At 38.0% G+C, this 26,360-nt stretch overlaps 1 protein-coding gene across 5 annotated transcripts; it reads right to left on the bottom strand.

Moving 5' to 3' along the window:
- Positions 1 to 1,409: 1,409 nt before the first annotated feature.
- Positions 1,410 to 26,360, bottom strand: LOC136751446 (interleukin-10 receptor subunit beta). 5 transcript variants are annotated; one of them, XM_066707070.1, is made up of 8 exons: positions 25,982 to 26,360; positions 24,986 to 25,160; positions 24,486 to 24,615; positions 24,119 to 24,300; positions 21,957 to 22,102; positions 21,422 to 21,572; positions 18,879 to 18,991; positions 1,410 to 2,237 (listed from the first exon to the last, which is right to left on the bottom strand). In XM_066707070.1, the coding sequence occupies exons 2-8, from the start codon at positions 25,032 to 25,034 to the stop codon at positions 1,539 to 1,541; spliced, it is 1,470 nt and encodes a 489-aa protein (XP_066563167.1). In that variant the 5' UTR covers positions 25,035 to 25,160; positions 25,982 to 26,360; the 3' UTR covers positions 1,410 to 1,538. The 5 variants fall into 5 exon arrangements, with proteins under 5 accessions (XP_066563167.1, XP_066563165.1, XP_066563164.1 ...); XM_066707068.1 differs by having other exon boundaries at positions 1,410 to 2,240; positions 25,936 to 26,356; XM_066707067.1 differs by having other exon boundaries at positions 1,410 to 2,240; positions 25,982 to 26,356.

Below are 26,360 nucleotides of genomic sequence, written 5' to 3'. Positions count from 1 at the left end.
CCCCAGAAATACGCATAGGCATGGGGGGCTGTTTTTTTTCTTGTGATGTTCAAGGGAGGCGGCCAGGGAACTTGGAGGGGGTAGGCTGCCCCCCCAGTATAATGGTAGGGGAAACACTGTATATAATAAGGATTATTAGGAACACCATACTAATACTGTGTTTGACCCCCTTTCGCCTTCAGAACTGCCTTAATTCTACGTGGCATTGATTCAACAAGGTGCTGAAAGCATTCTTTAGAAATGTTGGCCCATATTGATAGGATAGCATCTTGCAGTTGATGGAGATTTGTGGGATGCAAATCCAGGGCACGAAGCTCCCGTTCCACCACATCCCAAAGATGCTCTATTGGGTTGAGATCTGGTGACTGTGGGGGCCAGTTTAGTACAGTGAACTCATTGTCATGTTCAAGAAACCAATTTGAAATGATTCGACCTTTGTGACATGGTGCATTATCCTGCTGGAAGTAGCCATCAGAGGATGGGTACATGGTGGTCATAAAGGGATGGACATGGTCAGAAACAATGCTCAGGTAGGCCGTGGCATTTAAACGATGCCCAATTGGCACTAAGGGGCCTAAAGTGTGCCAAGAAAACATCCCCCACACCATTACACCACCACCACCAGCCTGCACAGTGGTAACAAGGCATGATGGATCCATGTTCTCATTCTGTTTACGCCAAATTCTGACTCTACCATCTGAATGTCTCAACAGAAATCGAGACTCATCAGACCAGGCAACATTTTTCCAGTCTTCAACTGTCCAATTTTGGTGAGCTTGTGCAAATTGTAGACTCTTTTTCCTATTTGTAGTGGAGATGAGTGGTACCCGGTGGGGTCTTCTGCTGTTGTAGCCCATCCGCCTCAAGGTTGTACGTGTTGTGGCTTCACAAATGCTTTGCTGCATACCTCGGTTGTAACGAGTGGTTATTTCAGTCAAAGTTGCTCTTCTATCAGCTTGAATCAGTCGGCCCATTCTCCTCTGACCTCTAGCATCAACAAGGCATTTTCGCCCACAGGACTGCCACATACTGGATGTTTTTCCCTTTTCACACCATTCTTTGTAAACCCTAGAAATGGTTGTGCGTGAAAATCCCAGTAACTGAGCAGATTGTGAAATACTCAGACCGGCCGGTCTGGCACCAACAACCATGCCACGCTCAAAATTGCTTAAATCACCTTTCTTTCCCATTCAGACATTCAGTTTGGAGTTCAGGAGATTGTCTTGACCAGGACCACACCCCTAAATGCATTGAAGCAACTGCCATGTGATTGGTTGGTTAGATAATTGCATTAATGAGAAATTGAACAGGTGTTCCTAATAATCCTTTAGGTGAGTGTATATGTACATAGTTTAAAAAGCCTAGCTTTATGCTTTTAGCATTTTTAAGGAAACACTGATCCATACAGATTGAGCTCTAAAATGTGATTTATGAAACACAGGATATACAACAAATGAAGTGTTTGATGCATACATTTGTATACTTTAGGGTCGAAAATATTTCAATGTCAGTATTCAAATTCTATACTGTACATATAACTAACGCTTCATGTATCCACAAGGTTCTTCCTCCTCCTCCTCCTCCCCTGAATGTGAGCAGTCAGTCAGACCATTGTCCTCTCTTGCCTCTCTATTGAGCTGCTCTTTGTCACAATCTCCAGACTCCAGAGAATTAGAAACAGAGCACTCCAGCTGCTCCTCCTCTGGAAGCTCACTATCCTCAGGCTGCTGCTCTATCTGATCCTGGGTCACCCTGGCTGAAAGACTCCCAGAGTATTCCTCCTCCAGTCCCCCCACTTTCACAGAGAATATGTCTACATCTACAGAGCTCTCCTCCTCTATGGACTCCACTCCTACATGTAACCACTCCTGAGGCTCTGGATCAGACTGAACTTCGGAATGGACCTCAATCTTCTCACAGACAACAATGTGTGGCCACTGCACTGGCTCACCCAACTCCCTGGCTTGTCCAGAGTCATCAGTAGTCACAAACACAGAAACCTTGTCATGTGGTAGACATTCATTGCTGTTCTGCTGATCCATGATGTGTGCAGTTCTATTTTCATATCCGTCTCCAGCGTTGCTCTCGCTGTCCTCTTCCTCACTGGAGTCCAGATGGGTCAGACTGCGGTTGTTGTGTTGTTCTCCTTTTGTTGGGTATAAGACAGAAGACACCAGGGAGCACTTGTCTTCAGGTAGAAGAAGAATTATGCTGGAGCTGCAGTGTTTTTGATAGGTCTGCTGCAGGAAGAGAGAGAATATTTTCCATTAAGCACAAAGACTGAACACTGAATCAAGGGCCAAAGGTCACAAGTGGAAATAAAGGTAGGTGTGATTAAGAGGAGGCATAATATGATATAATTTATTTAGTTTTGGTGACCGACAAGCATTTAAAAGAGCATGAATAGGTAATACCAGTGTAACACCCTGTAAAATGTGCATCTGTTAACAGCTGTCTGTTGTATTGCTTCTATGTACGTGTGCATTCTGTCTGAGATGTAAACCCACCCACCTGGGCCTGTACAGTGTTCGTTTTTGTGTTTTTGTTTTAAGAACTAAAAACAAAAAAAACAAAAAAATCTGCTCCTTACCCGTTGACCTGGCAACGTCTTTAGCGTTTATTTTGCGCCCCCCCCCCCAAGATGCTGGTTGGATCTGTCCAATTACATGTTGTAGATTGATAAGTTATGTACATCGTCCAATCACTAATTCAGGTCCCCTAGTCGGTGTAAAGAAGTCCATCAGTGTGTTGCAGTGCAGGGTGTAAGGAGACTCTAACGAGCCCGTAAAACAAATCTGTTTTCCGTTTCTCTTTCTGGACATCGTTCCCATTTTTTTTAATTGTAATTCAAAGTGTAAACAGTATAGAGTGTAGGCGGTAACCAGTGCTTTCTAAACAAAACCAAAATACATCTCTGGGAATCGGTGGCGAGAGGAAGGACCGACAACCGGCGAAGGTTACACGATCCATCATCAGGCCTGCTGGCGCTGACCAGCACGGGAGTCCGGACGTGCGGCTTGGAATAACTCAGACCCGTTTGCTGTGTCGTGAGGAGGTGGCATGAGTTTGTGGTTGGGGCGTGTTTATATATTTATTTATGTTTGTCAGCTGGCGGAGCTGTGTTTTTTTTTATTACTTAAAATATATTTTTGTCTGTGTGAATAAGTGCTAATTGAACTGTGTTGTGTATAATCCGAGGTGAAGAGGTTTTTTTTTCTCTTAAGCCCTCAGCAGCAAGGCCAAAGAGGACAGTTTGGACTTGTTTTTGTTTTTATCAGTATTATTATTATTTCGAGATTGCAACAACAATAAAAACAAGGGATTCAATCTATCAGGACATTTGGCCATTTATTGACTTTTCACGAAAATCTGAACTTGTGGGTACATTTTTATTTGTTTCACAGTGAATTGTGTTGTTTTTATTTTGTTTTTGAGACTGCAAGTTCAATTCTGTGGTTTTATTTTCTTGATTCTTTACATTTTCCCAATTGACTACTTGATTACCTGCTATTTCTCTACTGACGTGTTTAAATAAATCAACATGATTGTTGTTGTTGTTTAAACTATTTTGTGTGTGTTGCTATTGCTGTTATTTATTATTATTATTATTATTATTATTATTATTGCTAGTGTGAGGAAAAAGTTAAATGCACTACAGGCCTTAGTTTTAATTTTGTGGCGTTATTAATAATAATAATAACTCAGTGTGCCGCTTATTTTCTTAGTAACTGTTAAAAAGTACTAGTTGCTTTAAAGTATTTCTTAGTACTACAGGTATTACTATTGTAGTGGTTTCTTAGTTGCTGAATGTTTGGGGGTGTTATATAATTTTTTTTGTCCCCGGTTAACTGTATAGTGGCACTTCTTTGTGTTGGCATTACCGGGGTGTGCTGTACACTGCATCAGTTATGACTGCAGAATTTAAAATATGCATTTTTCTTTCCCCTCACAATGTTAAACAATTTCCTTGCTGACAACTTGCATCCACTGACCAATCAGGAAGTCTGCTGGTATGTGAGCGCTGATGGTAAGGGTGCCTAGATGCTCATGCTAGATCCCATGTTAACAGTGCATAGTAACAAATAAACATCTTTTCAAATTTACTTAAATCAAAGATTGTATATGAGATTCTGAGAAGCTTAACAGACAGGCTTAACCTAATCAACCTTTTTTGTTTTATTAGTTGTAGCTTGACCCATGTATTAACTTATCTTACAAAAATGTAAACATTTAATTACTTGCTTCTGGCAACACTGTCAACAAATGCTGACTACAAAAACATAAACAAGCTAATATTTATTTTGTATTATTACAAAAAACAAAAATGCTTTGTTCATGAATAGAAGATGAATTTCCAAAACTGTGTGAAAAACAGGTGGCTGAATAACAGCATTATTAAACTATTTAATTTGAATTCACAATAAATACATTTTAAAAAACATAAAAACATTGGTTTAATAAATAAATCTAAAATGCAAAATAATAGTCAGCAAATGGACATTTTAAAAATGAGGGGTCTAGTCTCCACACTTTACACTCTCCATTTAAAAGCTAATGTACTTACAAGCCCTGAAAAAAGGGAAATCATTGGTGTTTATGTTAATGTTTCCCCTCAAAAAATGTATATATATATATATCAGAACCAGCATTAACTTTTTCAGCAATTTTAGCTACAGTAGCTCGTCTGTTGGATCGGACCTTCACTCCGCACGTACATCAGTGAGCCTTGGTCACCCATGACCCTGTCGCTGGTTCACTGCTTTTCCTTCCTTGGACCACTTTTGATAGGTACTGACCACTGCAGACCGGGAACACTCCACAAGAGCTGCAGTTTTGGAGATGCTCTGACCCAGTCGTCTAGCCATCACAATTTGGCCCTTGTCAGTCGCTCAGATCCCTACGCTTGCCCATTTTTCCTGCTTCTAACACATCAAATTTGAGGACAAAATGTTCACTTGCTGCCTAATATATCCCACCCACTGACAGGTGCCATGATAATGAGATGATCAGTGTTATTCACTTCACCTGTCAGTGGTCATAATGTTATGGCTGATCGGTGTGTGTGTATAAATATATATATATATATATACGCGTGTGTGTGTGTGTATATATATTCACACACACACACACACACACACACATTATATATATATATATATATATATATATATATATATATATATATATATATATATAGTAAGAAATACAAGCACGTCCACATTATTCTGTTTGTTTTGTTTAAGATGTCTGGGACTTTGATATAATCTTAATATGTAAGGGCATTTCTGAATTTTATTTATTTATGATCAAAGGCAAGGGTCATACAAACAGGGAATCAGAGGAAGTCCAAGGTCATGGTTGAGGGGTAAAGCCGGAGGACGAGGATACAAGGGTTTAACAAGGCACAAGGAGACTGCTTGGAGATGTAGGTAAACGGACAAAACTTCTAAGTGAGTGAGAGTCAGGGAGGGGTTTATAAAGGCTGGTGGGAGAAGTAGATCATTGAGAGCAGGTGTGTGGTGAGTAATCAGAGTGCTGTTGTGAGATTGAATGAGTGATTGATTGAAGCTGGGAGAGGTGACTGGTATGGAGAGGGCAATGGCAACCTCTGGTGGGGACATGTGAAGATGCATTAAACTGTGGTTGTTACAATTTTATTGTATAATTTATGTATTTTATTTTGTTGTATGTTTGTTGTATGTTTACCACTCTGTAAAGTGCTCTGTGGCTACCCTGTGAAGGGCACTATACAAATACAAATGGATTGATTGATTGATTATTCACTAGTGAATAAACATTACCATATTATAACATATTTATATATAAATAAATTACTTTTGAAAATAAGCACGTTTTTTTTATTTTGTTTTGACGTGTAGTTTTGCCGAGCTTTTAGATAGGTGCGCTCCTTGCAAAACTGACGATATCTCGAATGGTTTTTGTAATCATCTGTATTTCTTTGGATTTTAAAATGAACATGCAGGAGACTATGATTTATAAGATGGGTTAATTATGCACATTTCTGTATTCATTTCTGTATTCATTCTAATGCATACCTTTTAATAACCTGTGCTGCCAAGATTGTATCTGCTGAGCCACCTATTTTAGAATCATCTGCAAATTTGACAAGTTTGATAACTATCCCAGAGTACAGATCATTCATACAGATTACAAAAAGCTCAGGCCCTAATACTGATCCCTGTGGAACTCCACTAACAACCTCACTCCAGTTAGAAGCAACTCCTCTAATCGACACCCTGTTTCCTATACAACAACCAGTTTTTAGCTTTTGACAAGGTTCTGTCTTTCTCAAAATCTTAGTGTATCATATAATATGCTTTCACATGATCTATAGCTGCAGTTGCATTTTAAAAAAACTCAAATAAATTAGTAAGACATCTAAAGACATGGTGACTATTACCAAGAATATGGTTTTCATTAACCCTTTGAGCAGTATGAACGTCCTAGTATGTTCTAAGCTGTGCCTCAGGGAGTATTGGCGTACTAAAATAGAAAGGCAATACAGCACTATATAAAACTAGCTACAACTATGTTTTTTTTTAATATTTGACAATCAAACATTAATGTAATTAATTTAATCTGGTCTCTGTCTTGTTATTTTGAACCCTTTCAGTTTCAACCCTTTCAACTAAACAACATTAAAAGTCAAGTCAGATTAAAACCTGCATACAAGTACAAGCTACGGTACAAGCTTTGTACTGATAAGACACAAACCCTGGTCTGATTTGTAATTTGCAATTAACAGTAATTAACAGGCTTTTCAGCAATGTATGGTTTCAGACTCATACAAATATTAATCAGATGAAGACACATGTTAGGAAACAATGCATCAAACTGAGAAACCCTATTAGTTTTAAATAGTAGCCACCTGCTACACATGGTTTGCTGTAGTTTATGTTTTTAATTCAGCCACTTTGTGCAGCCTCTGCTCTCTCAAAACACCCAATACTTCTCTGTGTTTAGTCTGATAGTGCCGTATATTGAATTATTTCATCCCGGCTAAACTCTCCTCACAAACGAGGATACAGGTTTTAAACTCTGCTCCACAAACACATATCCCACCCCCAGCTTTCCTGAAACACTCTACCTTCCTTGTCGATTTTTCTTTTCTTGTACATTTTGAGTTGAGATTATTGCAGATGACTGAAAGCACAGCACGTGGACAGTAATTTAAATCCCTACCTTGCGCCAATGACACTCGCAATGGCTGATGGGAACCGTATTTTCACACACAATTTCCTTATTCACAAGCTGTCGCGGGCCTAATTACTTAATGATACACCACCTTTGCAGGGGCCGGATTAAAACCATTGGGGTGCCGTATTCGGCCCGCGGGCCTTGAGTTTGACACCCCTGGTCTAAGCTATGGCAGGACAGAAAAAGAAACACAAAAATAACATATAAAGGGTTACATTACTCAACGAACTGCCAGGGGAGCCAAAAAAAGACAAATATATTTCTTAAAAACAAGGAAACAAAGAAAAGAAAACTCCAAACTAAACCAAACAAAACAAAACAAAAACAAACAAACCAAGCGTTTTAGAGGGAGATTCTCTTGAAACTTCCGTTGGAGGCTTTATAGGTCCGGTGACATCTCTTCCATCAAACGTAGTGCACCAGAAACTCCACCCACACCAATCATCCTAAAGCAATAATGAGCGGGGCATAACATATGTTACTGTAAGTTACGATTTCTCTGAGAGAGAAGAGCTCAAAGTCGTTTGATGTGTTGCATCCTTAACATTATATAAACAGGAAGTCATGCACTCGTTGTTATCTCAGTTTGAAATGACGTTCAAATCAAAGCAATAACCCACCACTACAGATCCAGCAACGCCATTGCTCCTGTACCACTGTCCATTTTCATATATTTATTTTATAAAACGTGTATTCATGTTGAGAATCACATTTAATCCTATATTTTAGTTTCACTTTAGTTTTTTCTTGCTTTTCTTCACGGTTTCTCTACAGCTGAAATAATCCCTCACTAGTTTGTGTACTTGTTATAAAAAACAATCAAATGAACAAGGAAACAAAAACAAGCTTTAAGCAGCTTAAAACTGCTGCAGCTTTTAAAATCGTAGTTACCTTCTCAACCTTATTTAGTTGCTTACTTGATGTTTCATTTGGTTGTCACATTAATTACCGATGTGTTGTGTTATTTATAATTCCAGCTTGTAAAAGCTGTTTTCCATTAAGGGGGGGAAATAGCCACAATTATTAATCTTAAGCCCCTGAGCGAGTATGTCAGTTTTTTCGGGTTTAGCTCGCACAGTACACGTCTTATGTTCACCCTTTCAACTCTACTTTATAGAGCCAGCGATTCTGCGATACGATTTCACTGAGAGAGAAGAAGACAAAGTCGTCACCCAGTGTTCGTTAACATTAAACAGGAAGTAATGCACTCGTGGTGGCACTCGATCTCAGTTTGAATTGATTTTCAAATTAAAGCAATAACCCACCACTACAGATTCAGCAACATCATTGCTGTTGTACCACTGTTCATATTCATGTATTTATTTTTATAACTTGTATTTTCATGTTTTGTGAATCTTTCGGTTTGTCTCGCTTTTCTCCACGGCTTCTCCATAGCTGAAACGATCCCTCGCTATAACAAATCTCAGTTTACACTATTTGTATTTGCTTGCAGAAGTGTCTGTGTGTTTAAACATACTTTCCATTGTAATACTGTTGCAAGTGACTGATAGTTCTTAGTTTTTAAGATGTACATGCCAAAGATGGCGCCTGAATCTTGTTTTCTCAGTGAAAAATATTATATATGCTGCCACAAGTGGTGACAGTGTGTCATTACATTCAGAAAATTTGACAAAATTTGTCTAAAACATACCATAGACCCCTACACTCATACCAAGTTTGGTGAGTTTTCACCAAGCGGTTCAAAAGTTATAGGCATTTGAAAATATTCTGGCAGAAGAAAAGAATAATAATAATAAATATAGGTGCAAGCAGCAATGCAGGGGGTACACATCTACACAGTACTAACACAGTCTAACACATTCTAATGTACTTCAAACCTGCTCTTTATGACACGTTATGCAATTTAACCATTGCTGAAAATTGATTGGCTCATGGCAATTATCTTGTTTCATCAATCATATTGCCTTTAAAAATCTGATGGAGGATCTATCCAAAGGCATGTGTACAAATTTCCACATCAATCGTACCTGCGGTTTCAGAGAAGACGACGTTTGAAAATTTTCCAAAATGTGTCACTTACACCAATCTGGCCACCAGCCCATGTGACATATGGAATCCATATTACATATGGCATTGCTCTACACAGCTGTATATCGCTGTATGAAGTGTATTGCTTGTATAAGCTTTTGAAATTAATGGCAGAAAAATTATAATAATAATACTATTGAGGCTTTCAGGTGATTCCAGTCAAGAAACGTATGATTTCAGACTCCTAATAATATAAATCAGTTGAAGGCAAATTTTGACAAAATTGAGTTTTCATGGTCAAGTTCCCCCTCTTGTGGTCAAATATGTTAAAGTACAAGCCAGTATTAATCTAAAAAAAACAACGACCCTGATTTGATTTCAATTTATCATTTTTAATTAAATTAGTTATAATTTAAATAGCTCTGGTATCATAATAAATGAGTAAACACTTTAATCTACAAGTCTTGTTTGTGTACATCAATCTATAAACTTGTATAACTTAGAACTGCTGCAGCTTTTCAATTCGCAGTTACCTTCCAAACCTCATTTAGTTGCTTACTTTGTTTCATTTTGTTGTCAGATTGATTACCGATGTACACCTTACATATAATTACAGCTTGTAAAAGCAATGTTTTTCATTAAGGGGCAATTATCTCCAATTATTAATAATAAGCACCTCAATTAGCAGGTCCATTTTTTCTGGTGTAGCTCGCACAGTAAACGTCTTATGTTCACCCTTTCAAATCCACTGCATAGAGCCAGCGTTTCTGCATGGTTCAGTATATAACATGTCACCATAAGTTACGATTTCACTGAGAGAGAAGAGGACAAAGTCCACATCTACATTCTAACATAGTTCCATACTGCACCATATGCATTTATTTGCAACTTGACCATCTCTGAAATTTGATTGGCTCATGGCGGCCATCTTATTTTCTCAATCAACTTGCCTTGAACAAATCTGATAGAGGAGCTAGCCAAGGTGCAAAATCAATCGGACCAACCGTTTCGGAGAAGAAGATCTTTGAAGATTCTTGGCAATACATACATATGTATACAATACAATGAAAATAAATAAATAAACCTTATAAACATGTATGTATTTATTATTATCAACTTATTGGTCATGTTTGTGTCCTGTTAAAACTGATTATCTATTTCCAGAAGAATGGCAATATGTTTGCAGCACATTTGAAATTGATATTATAAAAGTATTATAATATACAGTTATTTCTTGTTCTGTGATAAAACATACGTGAAAATAAAGAATAGGCTATATAAAATAAAGTTTTTGTAAGCACAAGTCTGGTAATGAAAGTTTGTTGATTTCAAAACCACATTTTATTTTCAACAACAATGTGTCATCAAAGGTTTATTATGTTTCGTGCATATTATTATTATTATTATTATTAATCAAATTGGCGACAGTAAAAAACCCACGCAGACATGGGGAGAGCATGCAAACTCCACACAGACATCCGAGCCAAGACTCGAACCCAGGACCCCTGGAGCTGTGAGGCCGCGGCGCCACCTGCCGCCCCAGTCTGTACCTCACTAATGATATTCCCAAATCTATACGGCACTTCACTGTTTTACGTCGCTATATATATTCTAAATATACAAACCCGGATGATGAGATTTGTAATAAGAAAAATATATACTGCATTTGAGTAATCATTTTATGTGAAGCACATGTAAGCAAATAATATGAGCTTTTCCAGACTATACAGATTCATACTTAATTGCATAGGGATGGGGGAGCAGAGTTGCAACCTGATCAGGTGCTTTTCAGCCAATTTGGAAAACCTTGTTTTGTTTTTTCGTATGCAAATGAAAAAAGCGATTGCTTATACGATTTCGACTATCATAAGAATGTGTGAAGAAGTGTCCCCCGTTTTCTGTCTTGAATGCCTTGAAGCATAATTTCCATATAATATTACCAAAAATAAAATAAAAGCTTTCATTTATATAATGTGATCCGAGTATTATTAGGCTGTTGTTCATGTGAGTTTTATGAGAATATAACAGCCAGCTAATGATTATTGCATTAGAAACAATGACTTCATGTTATAGTGCCACACAAAACCGTATTTTATATGTACAGCATTAAATATGGTCTGTTAAATAAATAAAATGTAATGTACAGTAATGTGAATTAAAATGTAACGCCCCTGTACTGAATAGTACGTAGCATATTGTTAATTTACACATCACAGTATATTTGCATAAAACTACAGCCACTTTACTGGATGTTTTGTAATTTCATTTTCAAAACTTATTGTCCCACACACACGTATGCACATCTGACAGACTTCAGCAGAACAGTTGTGAGCAAGCACTTAGCAATACAATGCACTGCACCCGTACTGCAAAACAATCATTAAAAACGGCATTGTAATCAATTAATTACTGTATAGAAACAAAACAACCCCAAACCAATAACATATTTAATACATGTATACAGCAATAAACTCCATACAGTACACTTCACCTTGCAGACTGCATGTTCTACGTTACTTGTTTCGGATTGTGTTTTAGACTTTAGCTCTTCATGTTCGCCATGTTAATACAGTGCTGCAAATAAGAGCAAACGAGTTCCACTGTAGTTGGCTGATTTACTTCAAAATGCATTAAATAAATGTGACAACGCCTATTGAAATGAATAACCTGAGAGCAGTTTTTAAACCCGTATCTTTGAGAGCAACGTATGTGTGCAATTAATCTTAAAGGGGAGGGGGAATTTTTATAGTGATGCTCGAATATTGTATTATTATATTCTAATACTCAGTGATAGTTATGTGTCAGTGAAAGCAGATTTTACACTGAGCAGTACATGCTGGATGGAGATCAGAGACTCAGAGACGCTGCTGCTCCGGCGGAGCTCACGTGCCGGGCGTTCGCTTGTCACTCAAAATGGCAGTTGAAAAAGCCTGATGAGTTGGGCTTAGGTCTCTTTAAAAATGTAATGTAGACAGATACAGGTATCACTCGTATCAGTGGCGCAGTGGAGCTTTTTGGTTCAGGCCAGCTGCACTTCCGCTAAAGTAAACAAACGAGATTTTTTTAAACTTCCTGATGTCAGATTCAAGAGCTCCATCAACCTCAGCTACCTGGGGCTGTAGCCTATCAAATCCCGCCATCGCTGGGGGTCAGGGGTGAACGCCCGTCCAGGCTTGAGCCCTTTTATGAAGGGAGGAGCCGACAATTACGGTGCCACCCTCTTGCTGTGTGGAGGCGCTGCTGCAGGGATGAAAACTGAGAGGGTACGTTCGACCAATCTACCATTAGCGTTCTCGGAGAAGAATATTTTTCAAGATTGTCCAAAATGTCACTTAAGCCACTATGGCCACCAGACCATGTGACATATGGCCTCCATATTGCATATGACATAGCACTACATAGCCATCTATCACTGTATGTTTCATGACTTTTCGTCAAGCAGTTTGGTTTTTATAGGCTTTTGAAAAAAACGGCGGAAAAATAATAAAAATAATAACAACTAGAAGTTGCATGCAACTTTTAAGGCTTCCATGTTGTATCAGTAGGTTTCAGATTTTTGCAAGCAGTTTAAATAATAGTTAAAATGCATGTGTTATGAAATGTGTTATTTTCAATTTCAATCCAAAGGAGTATATATTTGTGGCTTTCATTTTTTGTGCACAATTGATTATTGTGTCATTCAAGATGCAGAATGCAATTCCCAATTTTGGCCACATGATGGAGGTAGAGGTCTTAGGAATGTCATGATGTGTCTGTCATTTTGGTTGGAGTACAGCAGCCAGGTTTTGTGTCCTATCAACTTGGCTTCATCAACTTTGACATATCTTTGTATTAGTTTAATCACTGACAATGTAAGTACATTAGGCTATAGTTCTGAAGATATTTGCTCTCATAAGTGACATATTGTAACACAATTTGGTGAGATTTTGAATATTGCTTATAGGTTTTTCTGGGGTCAATTTCATATTTTAATTATTCCGCGTATTTTGCATTCGTGCACAGTCATTTTTTGTGGCTGCCATGTTTTTGAATGCAGTCACTTGCCTCTTGCAGATGTGATAGACAGCAGTATCTATGTAAGACATGCAATGTTTCAGGGCACTGGGCTTTAGAGTTCCGGAATAGTAGCTGTTTTCATTTTCGCACGCGGACACATGTTAAATCCAACATTGTGGCTTAACCGTGTACCTCACACACTTAATAATCAGGTTTTATGTTCAATGCACAGACATAGACATAGGTGCTGAGTTTCATGTGCGTACTGCATTCCAGTGTAGAGGTAATGTGATACTTGTCTGAAGCGACGTTTTATTTCATTGGCCCACAGCACCCATGTTTTTAATTGGGACAACTAGCCTTTAACACCCCTGGTAGGACTCTGTACTAGTGTCATGCATGCCAATTTGTGTCACAGTGGGTATAAGTGGCATGGATTAGAAGGCACCAAAGCTGGAATCAGAGAATGCTACATGGCGGACAAAGCATGCACCCGGGGAACTTCTGATGAACAAGCGTAATAGTGGGGCATAAGGTATGCATGTGTATGAAGCTTCATGCATAGAAGCCTAATAATAAAAATCCTAACAAAAACAAGAGGCTTCCAGGCATCCTGGACCTGGAAGCCAAAAAATAAAAATCCTTACCACAACAATAGGATTCCAGGCATCCTGGACCTGGAAGCCTAAATATCCTCCTCACTTCTCAAAAAATACAACTAAAACTAAAAGACCGTCATGACACTTCCTGGTTGCAATATGTGGGGATTGTGTTTTGTACTGCTAGATAAATATTTAAATAAGGAGATAATTTTAATCGATTTAATTTACTTCCTACATAGATCTATAACTAGGGAAAAAAACACAAGCAAAACTCCAGCTGATATGCATATTGTCAACCAATAATTTCCCATAGAAAAAAATCTGTACTCACACTCACTCACTCTCGCTTAGGCCTCCTTTTCTACTGCATATGTGAACGCACATAGACCCCGTTCACACTTACTATGCCAGCCCTGGGCCACCTCAATCTTAGTTCTACTTCTTTTAGAGACCATATTTACATTTGCAGTTTTAGGAGGCCTAAGTGCATTCACATATGTGGGGAAAAGGAGGCCTAAATGAAATGCATGCCGGGAATTAAACACATCTGCTCAAACAAACCAGATGCGCATTACATTAGGTATGCTTACAGGTGTATGCGATGTATTTACAATCACAACTTATTAATATTGATATATAGGCTATTGATTGATATAGGCTATTGATCGGTTCTATATTTAAGTAATCTTATCCCTTTGCAGCCAAAGCTTTCTAATATCATTTTAAAATGTGGGAATCAAATTAATATATTTCCCTTTTCAAATGTCTATCTTCAGTTCTGCAAGTCTAAAGGTGCTGTTATACAATTCACCCGAAAGCGAAGCACATTTAGTAGGACATCTACATTAAATCATAACAAATCGTATGCATTAGTTATCAACAGCCTATTGAGATCTATAATCTGAAAATGTGTATTACACACACACACATACATACAGTACATATATAGAGTAGTAGTACTTCAAGTGTCTGTCTCTTCGGTGCTGTTTGCTGCAGGTTGATGTGACCCATGCAATCCAAGCTGCTGCTCAGTATTTCTTCAGAGTTCCTCAGAAAAACATGCAACCTTTTCTCTGATCTTAGCATTTTCATTTTCCTTTTAACTTGGTCGGGCGAGTGATTGATACCAATCGAAAGAAGCCTCTGTGATCGCTTCTATAGTATTATCCTCAGACAGCAGCGCTCGTACACTTCCTTTGGTTTCTTTTTTAACTTCCATCCACATTGTAAACAGTGCTTTAATTTCTGCATCGTCCCAGTTACCTCCAAACCCGGCATTTGTAATTGTACTGCTCAGCTCAATATAATCGCATTTCTGATTGCATAGTAAACAGCTGGTCTCATTTTTAAATGCAGTGATTTGTATGAAAACCTGCTTCGGTTAAATGTATATCGTCTTAATGCAAAACTTGGATAAGTGAATAAAGTTACCTGGTCCCGTTCACAATTGCACAATGCATTTTATACCTGAAAATTGCATACTGTTAAATTTCAGACTTCAAAAGAAAAAACAATAGCAAGTTTACCAGCTACACACAATTTTATTTTAATTGACCGAGTTGTTTGAACTGTTTACATTATAAGTCATTACTTAGCCTATACTATTAATATATATATATATATATATATATATATATATATATATACATATAAAGATGTGAGCTAGCGAGCTAGGACTACTACTAATGGTTGAGATGGTAAATGACTGCTTTCTAACTCAATTTGTCAGGGAACCAACCAGGGAGAGTGCATGCATTGACTTGATCTTTTCAAATGATCAAGATAGAGTCAGAGGGACACTAGTTAGAGAACCAATGGCAAACTGCGTTCACATTATGGTTAGCTTTGAGGCATTCTTTCAAAAAACAAGGACCAAGTCTAAAACAATGGTCTACAATTTTAGAAAAGCAATCCTTGAAGGTATGAGGCGGCACTTAAAAGAGGTAGACTGGAGCACAATGGATACAGATTCAGTTGAAAATGGATGGTTATATTTTAAGAATATACTACTTGAGGCTCAGGAGAAATCTGTACCAAAACTTAGTGAATTGAGGACCAAAAAACATTGGCCAAAATGGTTTAATAGAGATATGCAAAAAATATCAAGAGAAAGAAAATGTTGTATAGCGCATACAAAAGGGATAGAGATTAAACAAAATACAAAGAATATGTTGAGCTGCAAAGAAATCTTAAGAAAGGGATCAGGAAAGCAAAGAGGGAAATTGAAAGAAACATAGCTCTTGGAGCTAAAACTAATGCAAAGAGCTTTTTTCAATACTACAACAGCATGAGGTCAATAAAGGAGGAAGTAAAACAGCTAAAGTATCTTGGAAAACGAACAAGATGTGTCAAATGTTCTAAATTAGTATTTCACTGAGCTTTTTACAAAAGAAAAAAACAGATAACATGCCACAGTTTAACAATCAGCCCAGTCAAACCCTGAGAGAGATCAGGATAAATGAGGAGGAGGAACTAAAGGGACTAGCAGAATTAAAAACAAACAGATCACCTGGGACAGATGGTATATTTCCTACAGTAGTAAAAGAAATGATGGAAATTATTTATAGGTCACTCAACTCGAATATTCCAAAAGACACTTAGAACAGGGGATGTACCAACTAACTGGAAGACAGCAAATGTCATACCAATCCACAAGAAAGGGGACAAAACTGAGCCAGGAAATTACAGACCAATCAATACCTATACTAAAATAGGTGTCTCAGCAGATGCAATCTCGGCAGCACAGGTTATTCAAAGGGACTTGGATAATATTCAGTTCAGTTGTGGGCCGACACCTGGCAGATGAAAGTGCAAGGTATTACATGAAGGTAACAAAAATGTCCACTATAATTACACTATGGGAGGAATAGAACTCAATGAAGTAACGCAGGCAGCACTGTGGAGTAGTGGTTAGGGCTAGAAGGTGGTTAGGGCTAGAAGGTGGTTAGGACTAGAAGGTTGTGGGTTCAGATCCTGGGTGGGGCAGTGCTGTTGTACCCTTGAGCAAGGTGCTTCACTTCACCAGTAAAATGCCCGGTTGTATAAATGGGTACAAATGTAAGTTGCCCTGGATAAGAGTGTCAGCTAAATGACAAAAATAATAATAATAACGCATGAGAAAGACCTAGGAGTGGATCTGCCTTGTCTAAACCCATGTTGACTATCTCCAAGAATATGGTTTTCATTAAGATGCTCCTCTATTTTCTGTCTAATTATAAGGAGACATGTTTCTTCTTATGTTTCTATCTTTTCCTATGTCATTGGTTCCAATGTGGACCATGACCAGTGGATCCTCCCCAACTTTGGCCTGTAGTCCATATACTAGTTTAGGGAGATCTGTAACCTGAGCACTAGGCAGGCAAGATACGATGCAGGTCCCCTTATCACTAGAACACACTGTGTGATATATGCTTCTAAGAATCGAGTTTCCTACTATAACTCCCTCCCTATTCTTGGGGGGAGTGGGCACCATGGTGCTCTGGAGCTCTTCTAGCTTTTGGGTTGTCTCTTCTATGGTGTGTGCACACTCTTTTCTGTGGTTACGACCTACTGTAACCTAGCTGTTCTCTGCACTTTCCTGCTCTAAGGGCTCAACCTTCCTAGGTTTTGGCTAAGACTGCCTAAAAATAGAAACACAACAAAATAGCGTTGTTTATAAATGTTTAATCAAATTGGATGTATTGCCTTCTTTTGCCTGAATTTCATTTAGACATTTTCTGCATTTTGGCATGAATATGACTTTTGAGGAACATTTTGGTCGTTTGAGTCGTCTTCAGTTTTTCAGACTGCACACGCAATGGCAGGATCATTTCCTGGTAGTACCGTGTGTCACGGTGGTACGGCTCTGCTGGAAGTCCGCTACAGAACAGAACATTTTGATACTGCAGTGCACCACTGGTACCGGTACTACTGCCTAACATTAATTGTGAAACCTTTTAAATTTTATCAATAGTTATAACATTTCCTATATCATTCAATTATATAAATATTTTGGTAGTTTGAGAAGCTGTTTAAAATATTTATGACAAATATATTTAATTCTCATCAAGTTAAAATGTAAAAAGTTACATTTACAGAATGTAGTAACCTACTAAGACACATCCATGATTTGAATTAGTGTTATTAGTGTTATAGTTCTTATTTGTTCATGCCTAATTTATGACTGTTGGTATTCCTAACATACATATACACACACAACTAAATAATATGACCTCTGTGAATTTAGCATAGTCACTTGACTTCCTTTGAAAACAATTTGTTGTCTCCACTTCTTAAAAGTGTTCCAAAGAATAATAACAGGGTTCTTGCACCATTTTTAAAGTCAAATTCAATGCTTTTTAAGACCTTTTTAAGACCTCAACAAATATAATTTAAGACCCAAAAATGTCTAAACAATGAAAAGATTAAACACAATGTAGCTAGCTAACATAAGGCAAACGTAAAACTTATTTTAACGGTGTAGTCTCTCATTGTCTAATACTATGTTAACCCTCAGAGGACTTAGCAAATTTTTCCTGTTTTTTCCAACTGTTACATTCTTGCTGATAAATGGAGAGGATGTTACTATGTGTGTCATGTGCCATGGAAATCTGCTATTAAGCTGATTAAGATTGTAAGGTCAGCAGAATATATAACAAGACCCCCTGGCATGCCAGGTGCCCCTCTGCCACTTCCTGGAGAGGCCCAGCTTTGCTCAGTGGTATGTCTGAGGGACATGAATAACTCAGGGAAAATAGAATCTCAATGTTCTCCTGGGTCAGTTTGCAAAAAAGGTGCATTATTTCAGTGTTATCTATATAGTTTATTGAAATACAATGCATATATAATTTTAATGGTAGGTGTATTTTAACAGTGAGTGACAATTTTCCCATCAGCCTTAAACGCACCATTCGTAAATGTAATACCTACAGCAAATTTACGGTAAATTTAAGACAATTTATGACCTTAATTTACCAGATTTTATTTTAAGACCTTTTAAGACTTTTTAAGGAGCCTGAATAATAATCTAAAATGTATTTGTATCAAAATAAATTAGAGCACTTCAAAAGCAGGTAATAGTAAATACTGCCTTACCAGAACTTCTGGGATTGAGTTCTTTGGAAAGTAGACTTGTCTGAATAAGATGCAGGCAACTGCTATCACACCCAGGAAGATTAATGTGCACAGAAGTCCGGCAGTGGCAGAAGCTATATAGGAAAATAACAGAAAATCAATTTGCTAACTGGATGAATACAGTTTTAGAAATACACACATTAAAATACAAATACACTGAAAACTCCCTTATTCATTTATATATATATATACAGTGAGTGAAAAAAGTATTTGATCCCCTGCTGATTTTGTACGTTTGCCCACTGACAAAGAAATGATCAGTCTATAATTTTAATGGTAGGTGTATTTTAACAGTGAGAGACAGAATAACGGGCCTGTACATGTGCTTTCTTGAGCAGGGGGACCTTGCGGGCTATGCAGGACTTCAGTCCTTCACGGCGTAGTGTGTTACCAATTGTTTTCTTGGTGACTATGGTCCCAGCTGCCTTGAGATCATTAACAAGATCATCCCGTGTAGTTCTGGGCTGATTCCTCACTGTTCTCAAGATCATTGAAACTCCACGAGGTGAGATCTTGCATGGCGCCCCAGACCGAGGGAGACTGACAGTTATTTTGTGTTTCTTCCATTTGCGAATAATCGCACCAACTGTTGTCACCTTCTCACCAAGCTGCTTGGCGATGGTCTTGTAGCCCATTCCAGCCTTGTGTAGGTCTACAATCTTGTCCCTGACATCCTTGGACAGCTCTTTGGTCTTGGCCATGGTGGAGCGTTTGGAATCTGATTGATTGAGTGCTTCTGTGGATAGGTGTCTTTTATACAGGTAACGAGCTGAGTATAGGAGCACTCCCTTTAAGAGAGTGCTCCTAATCTCAGCTCGTTACCTGTATAAAAGACACCTGGGAGGCAGAAATCATGCTGATTGATAGGGGATCAAATATTTATTTCCCTCATTAACATGCAAATCAATTTATAACTTTTTTGAAATGCGTTTTTCTGGATTTTTTTATTGTTATTCTGTCTCTCACTGTTAAAATACACCTACCATTAAAATTATAGACTGATCATTTCTTTGTCAGTGGGCAAACGTACAAAAGCAGCAGGGGATCAAATACTTTTTTCCCTCACTGTATGCACACACCGATCAGCCATAACATTATGACCACCTGCCTAATATTGTGTAGGTCCCCCTTTTGACACCAAAACAGCCCTGACCCGTCGAGGCATGGACTCCACTAGACCTCTGAAGGTGTGCTGTGGTATCTGGCACCAAGACGTAGCAGCAGATCCTTTAAGTCCTGTAAGTGCGAGGTGGGGCCTCCATGGATTGGACTTGTTTGTCCAGCACATCACACAGATGCTGGATTGGATTGAGATCTGGGGAATTTGGATGCCAAGTCAACACCTTGAACTCGTTGTTGTGTTCCTCAAACCATTCCTGAACCACTTTTGCTTTGTGGCAGGGCGCATTATCCTGCTGAAAGAGGCCAATGCCATCAGGGAATACCATTTCCATGAAAGGGTGTACATGGTCTGCAACAATGCAGGGTAGGTGGTACGTGTCAAAGTAACATCCACATGAATGGCAGGACCCAAGGTTTCCCAGCAGAACATTGCCCAAAGAATCACACTGCCTCCGCCAGCTTGCCTTCTTCCTATAGTGCATCCTGGTGCCATGTGTTCTCCAGGTAAGCGACACACACGCACCCGGTCATCCACGTGATGTAAAAGAAAACGTGATTCATCAGACCAGGCCACCTTCTTCCATTGCTCCGTGGTGCAGTTCTGATGCTCACATGCCCATTGTAGGCGCTTTCGGCAGTGGACAGCGGTCAGCATGGGCACCCTGAATGGTCTGCTGCTATGCAGCCCCATACACAACAAACTGCGATGCACTGTGTGTGAACCAGAACCAGCATTAACTTTTTCAGCAATTTCCACGTGCATCAATGAGCCTTGGCCGCCCATGACCCTGTCACCAGTTCACCGCTTTTCCTTCCTTGGACCACTTTTGATAGGTACTGACCACTGCAGATTGGGAACACTCCACAAGAGCTGCAGTTTTGGAGATGCTCTGACCCAGTCATCTAGCTATCACAATTTGGCCCTTGTCAAAGTCGCTCAGATCCTCACACTTGCCCATTTTTCCTGCTTCTAACACATCAACTTTGAGGACAAAATGTTCACTTGCTGCCTAATATATCCCACCCACTGACAGATGCCATGATAACGAGATTATCAGTGTTATTCACTTCACCTGTCAGTGGTCGTAATGTTATGGCTAATCGGTGTATATTTCTAAAGGGTTGTATAATTAGAATGGCTGCATCTGCACTACAGGTAACAGAATAACATCCTATGGCACATTTGATAACCTCTGAATAGATATTTACATGTATAAATCATTTAGATTTGCTCTCTGGAATGTAAAGATTTGTAAAAGGATAAAATAATGTTAAATCATTTGGGTAGCCTTACAAGTAAGCAAATGTTTTTAAGCACAATTTGTAGATTTGGTTTCTCAATAAGAATGCATCTTATTTAAACATGATTCAGCATAATTTACCTTCTTTTTTTATTACAGTGCTTGTGGAGGCACAGTATTCCTTGGACCAGTGTCTTGATTTGACACTGGATATCTTGACACGGATGCAGTATTTTCTGTCAGGCTCCAAATGAGTGATTGTCTCTTCCAAACCTTTAATTGGATGTGAGAACTAAAACAAGATGAACAGTCATTCAATATAAGAGAGATTTATAGAGCACCTCATATACAAAAATATCACTCAGTTTCCTGTAGAATATTACGTTTTATTGTTTTTTTTTACCTAATCGATCAGAAAAGCCTGTATAAAGAATGTATATAGACAATAAAGAAACTGAATTAATACTTCCAAATTAAGAAGGGAGTGAGTTTTGGACTTTAAGCGGATACAAAAGATCAGGCCTGAATGCCATTGTATGGTAAGCTATGAGAAATAAAATAAAAGTATATAAAATTCTTCAAATCTATTTCATGGGTGCTATAGAATTGCTTTTTAATTGTCCCTTTCCAAACTTTGGTTATCTAGTTGTAGCAAAAGGCTGTGTTAATAAAATACCTTCTTTTGATTCCCAATATTGTATATTTCCAAGTCATAGGTGAAATCTTTATAGATGTTATATAACTTTCCTGCAGGGAGTATCAGCTTTACATGAAGACCATTATCAATGCCGGTGACATTCAATTCTGGAGGATCCAGAATACCTAGAAGGAAAAATATATCAATATTTATGATTTCATTATAATATTTAGTAAAACACAAGAGTATATGAGAACACTTTCTACTCACAGCAGTTAAATCAATTTCGATAAACTAATTGACATGGAATTTGTTGTTAGTATTAGTAATTTCATTGAGTCGACTGGCTTACTTACAAAGAGGCTTTCACCCCGTTCACACTTGCGGTTTTAGCAGCCTAAGTGCGTTCATATATGCGGGCGAAAAGCCGGCCTAAACGAAATGCATGTCGGGAATCAAATCTGCTCAAACAAACCAGTGACGCAGGACATTACGTCTGCTTACAGGTGTATGCGCTGTATTTATAATCACAACTTATTAATATCGATTGGCTATTGTTCGGTTCTATATTTTATTTGAAAGTAATCTTAACCCTTTGCAGCCGAAGCTTTCTAAAATAATTAAAAATGTGCTGGTTCAATGGGGAATCTAATTAATATATTTCCCTTTTCAAATGTCTATCTTCGGTTCTGCAAGTGTAAAAGTGCTGTTATACAATCCACCCGAAAGCGAAGCACCTTTATTCGGACATCTGCATTAAATCACAAAAAATCTTGTGCAGTAGTATGCATCGTCTGCATCGAAAGCAGCCTCTGTGACGCGTCTATAATTTTATCAGACAGCAGCTCTGTGCACTTCTGCGGTTTCTGTTTTAACTTTATCTTCATCCACATTGTAAACAGCGCTTTCATTTCTGCATCGTCCCAGTTTTTACCTCTAACGCTGGCATTTGTGATTGTACTGCTCAGCTCAATATAATCGCATTTCGGATTGCATAGTAAATAGCTGGTCTCGTATTAAAATGCATTGATTTGAATGGAAACCTGCTTCGGTTAAATTTATATCGTTTTAATGCAAAATTCGGATAATTAATAAAGTTATGGTCCGTTTAAAATTTCACAATGCAATTTCCACGTGTAAAATGCATACTGTTAAATTTCAGACTTCAATCATACTTAGTACTAGAACAAACAATAGCAATTTTGCAAGCTACACACTTTTAATCGACCGAGTAGTTTGAACTGTTTACATCATTATAACTCATTACTTAGCCTAGACTTTTATAATATATATAAAGATGTGAGCTAGCGAAATTTATCAGTACATTTAAGGCTATAGGTCGATATGACATTCAAACAATACAGAGACAATACTGTGTCCTGCAGCGGTGCAGAAGTTTCGGTGCCCGTGTTTACTCTGGTTTATTCCGCGTCTGTCAGACACGCGTCTCTGGGGGCGGGGCTTAAGTTACGTCACACGCTGACGCTTTTCACCCGGCCCGGAGCCCGGCGCGTTCACAGTCACATTTAGGCCGGCATTACGCCGGGTCGAAAGATTTATGCCGGGTCGAAAAGCGGGACTAGTTTTGACCCGGACCAGGGCCGGCCTAAATCTATGACCCCGTTCACATATGAGTTAAGTGTGAAAGGGGTCTCTTTTGTCTTCACATTGGACTTAATTGGATTTAATTTATTTAGCCTATGCAAACAACTGTATCATGAAAATATTGCATGTGGAGCAATGGAATTTGGTACATACATATGGGACAATGGGGAATGTGTTTACATAGAGAATGATAGTATACACCAGAGAATGAATCAATGTGAGCAGTGGGATAGTCCATGATGCACTGCATGCTGAGAAAGAAGAGCTTCATTAAGCTTTTCAGTGCAATATGATGTTGAACAGTAGGCTCCACAATACCGTTTTTTTCATAGGCAAATTAAGTTAATACAATACAGGTTTTACAATACAATTTTGCTCATACGCCAACTAACTTAATAAGCACCGTTATTTTCAAGATTTTCAGAACTGTTGGAGATAATGTTCTAATGTTCTAATGTTTATGTTATTTGTTATTCTTGTTTTTTTATGTGGTGCGCTACATAAACTTTTTGATTGATTAATTGAATAATTTTTATTTTTGTTTTATAAAACTAAGGTTTATTTTAACTATCGGTGAATCAAAAGGATTTGCTTACTTTGATCAATGGGGGTAAACTCATTCTCAGTGGTGGACCAATTAGACTGCACTCTGTCAGTGAAGGCTTGAACATGAGCACGGTATCTGCCATCTGTCTCATTAAACTCTTCGGTCAGATGACATTCTGTAGGACTGCTGATATTCAGGCATAATATCACAGGAATCCAACCTCCACCTTGTCTGCAATTTAAAAAAAAACACTTCCAGGTGGCTATATATTTAAACATAGATTTTACATGGAAGTACATACAGAATATGGGTGTAGGCTACATGTTTAATATAATGAAATAATTCCTATTCACCAGGGTTAGAGGCTTAATCAGTAAATGGCTATGTCTTCTGAGATAAATATTGAGCACACTTACTTAACATTGTAAACTTCAACTCTGTATCTGGTTCCCGCGTGAGATTCAGCACCTGGTTTCCATTTCAGAGTATGAACAAAATTGTGAGAGACCATGGTCACATTGACAGGGGCTGGGAGGTGGCATAAACCTGTGGTGGAAGGGGGAAAAAACAGTAACAGAAAGAAATGTATAATCCAAATGGAAAAAATACTGTACTTAAACACTTAAATATTGCTTCCAATTTACATGCATGCCCCTTAAGTAATGGAATGAAAGCATACATTTAATGTTAAACTTTGCTTATTTGGCAGCATTAGCCTACATTTTTCACAAATAAATTAGAATCCAAATTAAATATTATATTGTTTTCATGATCAGTCCACCTAGTCAAATAATATTGTGTTCCGTTAAATATAAAACATCGAAACACAAAAATCAATAACGTATTAAGTATTTGATTAACTATACTTTGCCGTTAAGAGCAATAATTAGATGTATAACCAGTTGCAGGAACTTACCGACAGAAACTAGTAGTATAAAGTAAGTGATCCAGATCAGCCAAGTCATTACAAAAGTACCCTCTTATCAAATGTCATCACGCTCTCATCCATAATGTGTACGGTTCATTTTCGACAGGGAATTAAAGAAAACAGGTTCCAAATTCGTGCATAATCACTACTTGCTTGTCCTGTCCTAGAAAAGACAATATTCTATATTAATACAATTGTTGTGTTACAATCAAATACAAGTAAGACAGATGTATTTTGACAAATTACAGTAGTGTCCCAAGGCCACATGGGGAACGGAATATAATGTATGCAACAAACTTTATGCATACACATGCTGAACATCCTGCATCACAGTGGTTTCAAATCGTCATTTCAGTGGTGGTTGCAGTTTTATGATTGTGTTGTAAACATAGTTTATAGGATTTTGAAAACAGTGTGTCATCAATTACTTTTCTGCCACGATACATTTGTTACTTTGATCATCTATCGGTAAACAAATTATAATAAAATCAGCATAAGTGACTGCACTGCTGAATTTTACACTGAAATACTAGTGAGATTTGCATGTTAGTTACACTGTTGCCTAGTACAAACATAAACATAGATACTAAGAATACGTAAGATAAATACAAAAATGTATACTGCGGTGTCGTTAAAGAAGACGTATGCATGTTTATTTGTTGTTGTTGTTTAGTAAAGCGTAGGGACGTGTTTGGTAATAGAACAAATATAATCAAAATTACAAAGCATTTTTTGCTATTGTGTATATGCAAGATACCACTACTTGCATATACACTTTAACACAACATTGCTTTTTAACACAATAAGAACTAGTGCACTGTATTAAATATTTACTGCTACTGATTTATTTTCTTGTTTTACTAAACATACTGGCATGGCATGTGTTCGGTGTTTATGTTTATACAAAAATAAAACTAAACATTTTAGGAAACACCCACATTTTTAGCGAGACTATCTGGTTTTAATAATTCAGCTTTGACAAACCCCGTTTCTTGTCAAATCCCACGTCCTTTCTCTTCATTCTTATATCGCCATATTATATTTTCTCTTCAAGTTCTCACGCTGTTGACGCCCCCGCTTTAGTTGAACTCCACAAGCCAGACAGATGACGTTTCAGTTTGATGTCCTGCTGCTCGCCTTACAAGATTGCATTTTTTAATTCTGATTAATTAATTGCACAATAAGTCTGAGAGATAACAAACACCATCGGCATAAAGACATTAGATGAAATGCAAATCTTTCTATATCCAGTTCAAAGCCATGCTGTCTTAAATTACACACGCTGTACTGTAATGTAAACCAGCTTCCTATATTTCTGTGTACAGTGACTGTAAATCACGTGACCGTTATGTGGCTGGCTGAC

Source organism: Amia ocellicauda, chromosome 6, assembly GCF_036373705.1.
Source record: "Amia ocellicauda isolate fAmiCal2 chromosome 6, fAmiCal2.hap1, whole genome shotgun sequence".
Taxonomy (NCBI): Eukaryota; Metazoa; Chordata; class Actinopteri; order Amiiformes; family Amiidae; genus Amia; species Amia ocellicauda.
Note: the sequence above shows the minus strand (reverse complement) of the source record. Positions and strands in the feature narration are given on the sequence as shown.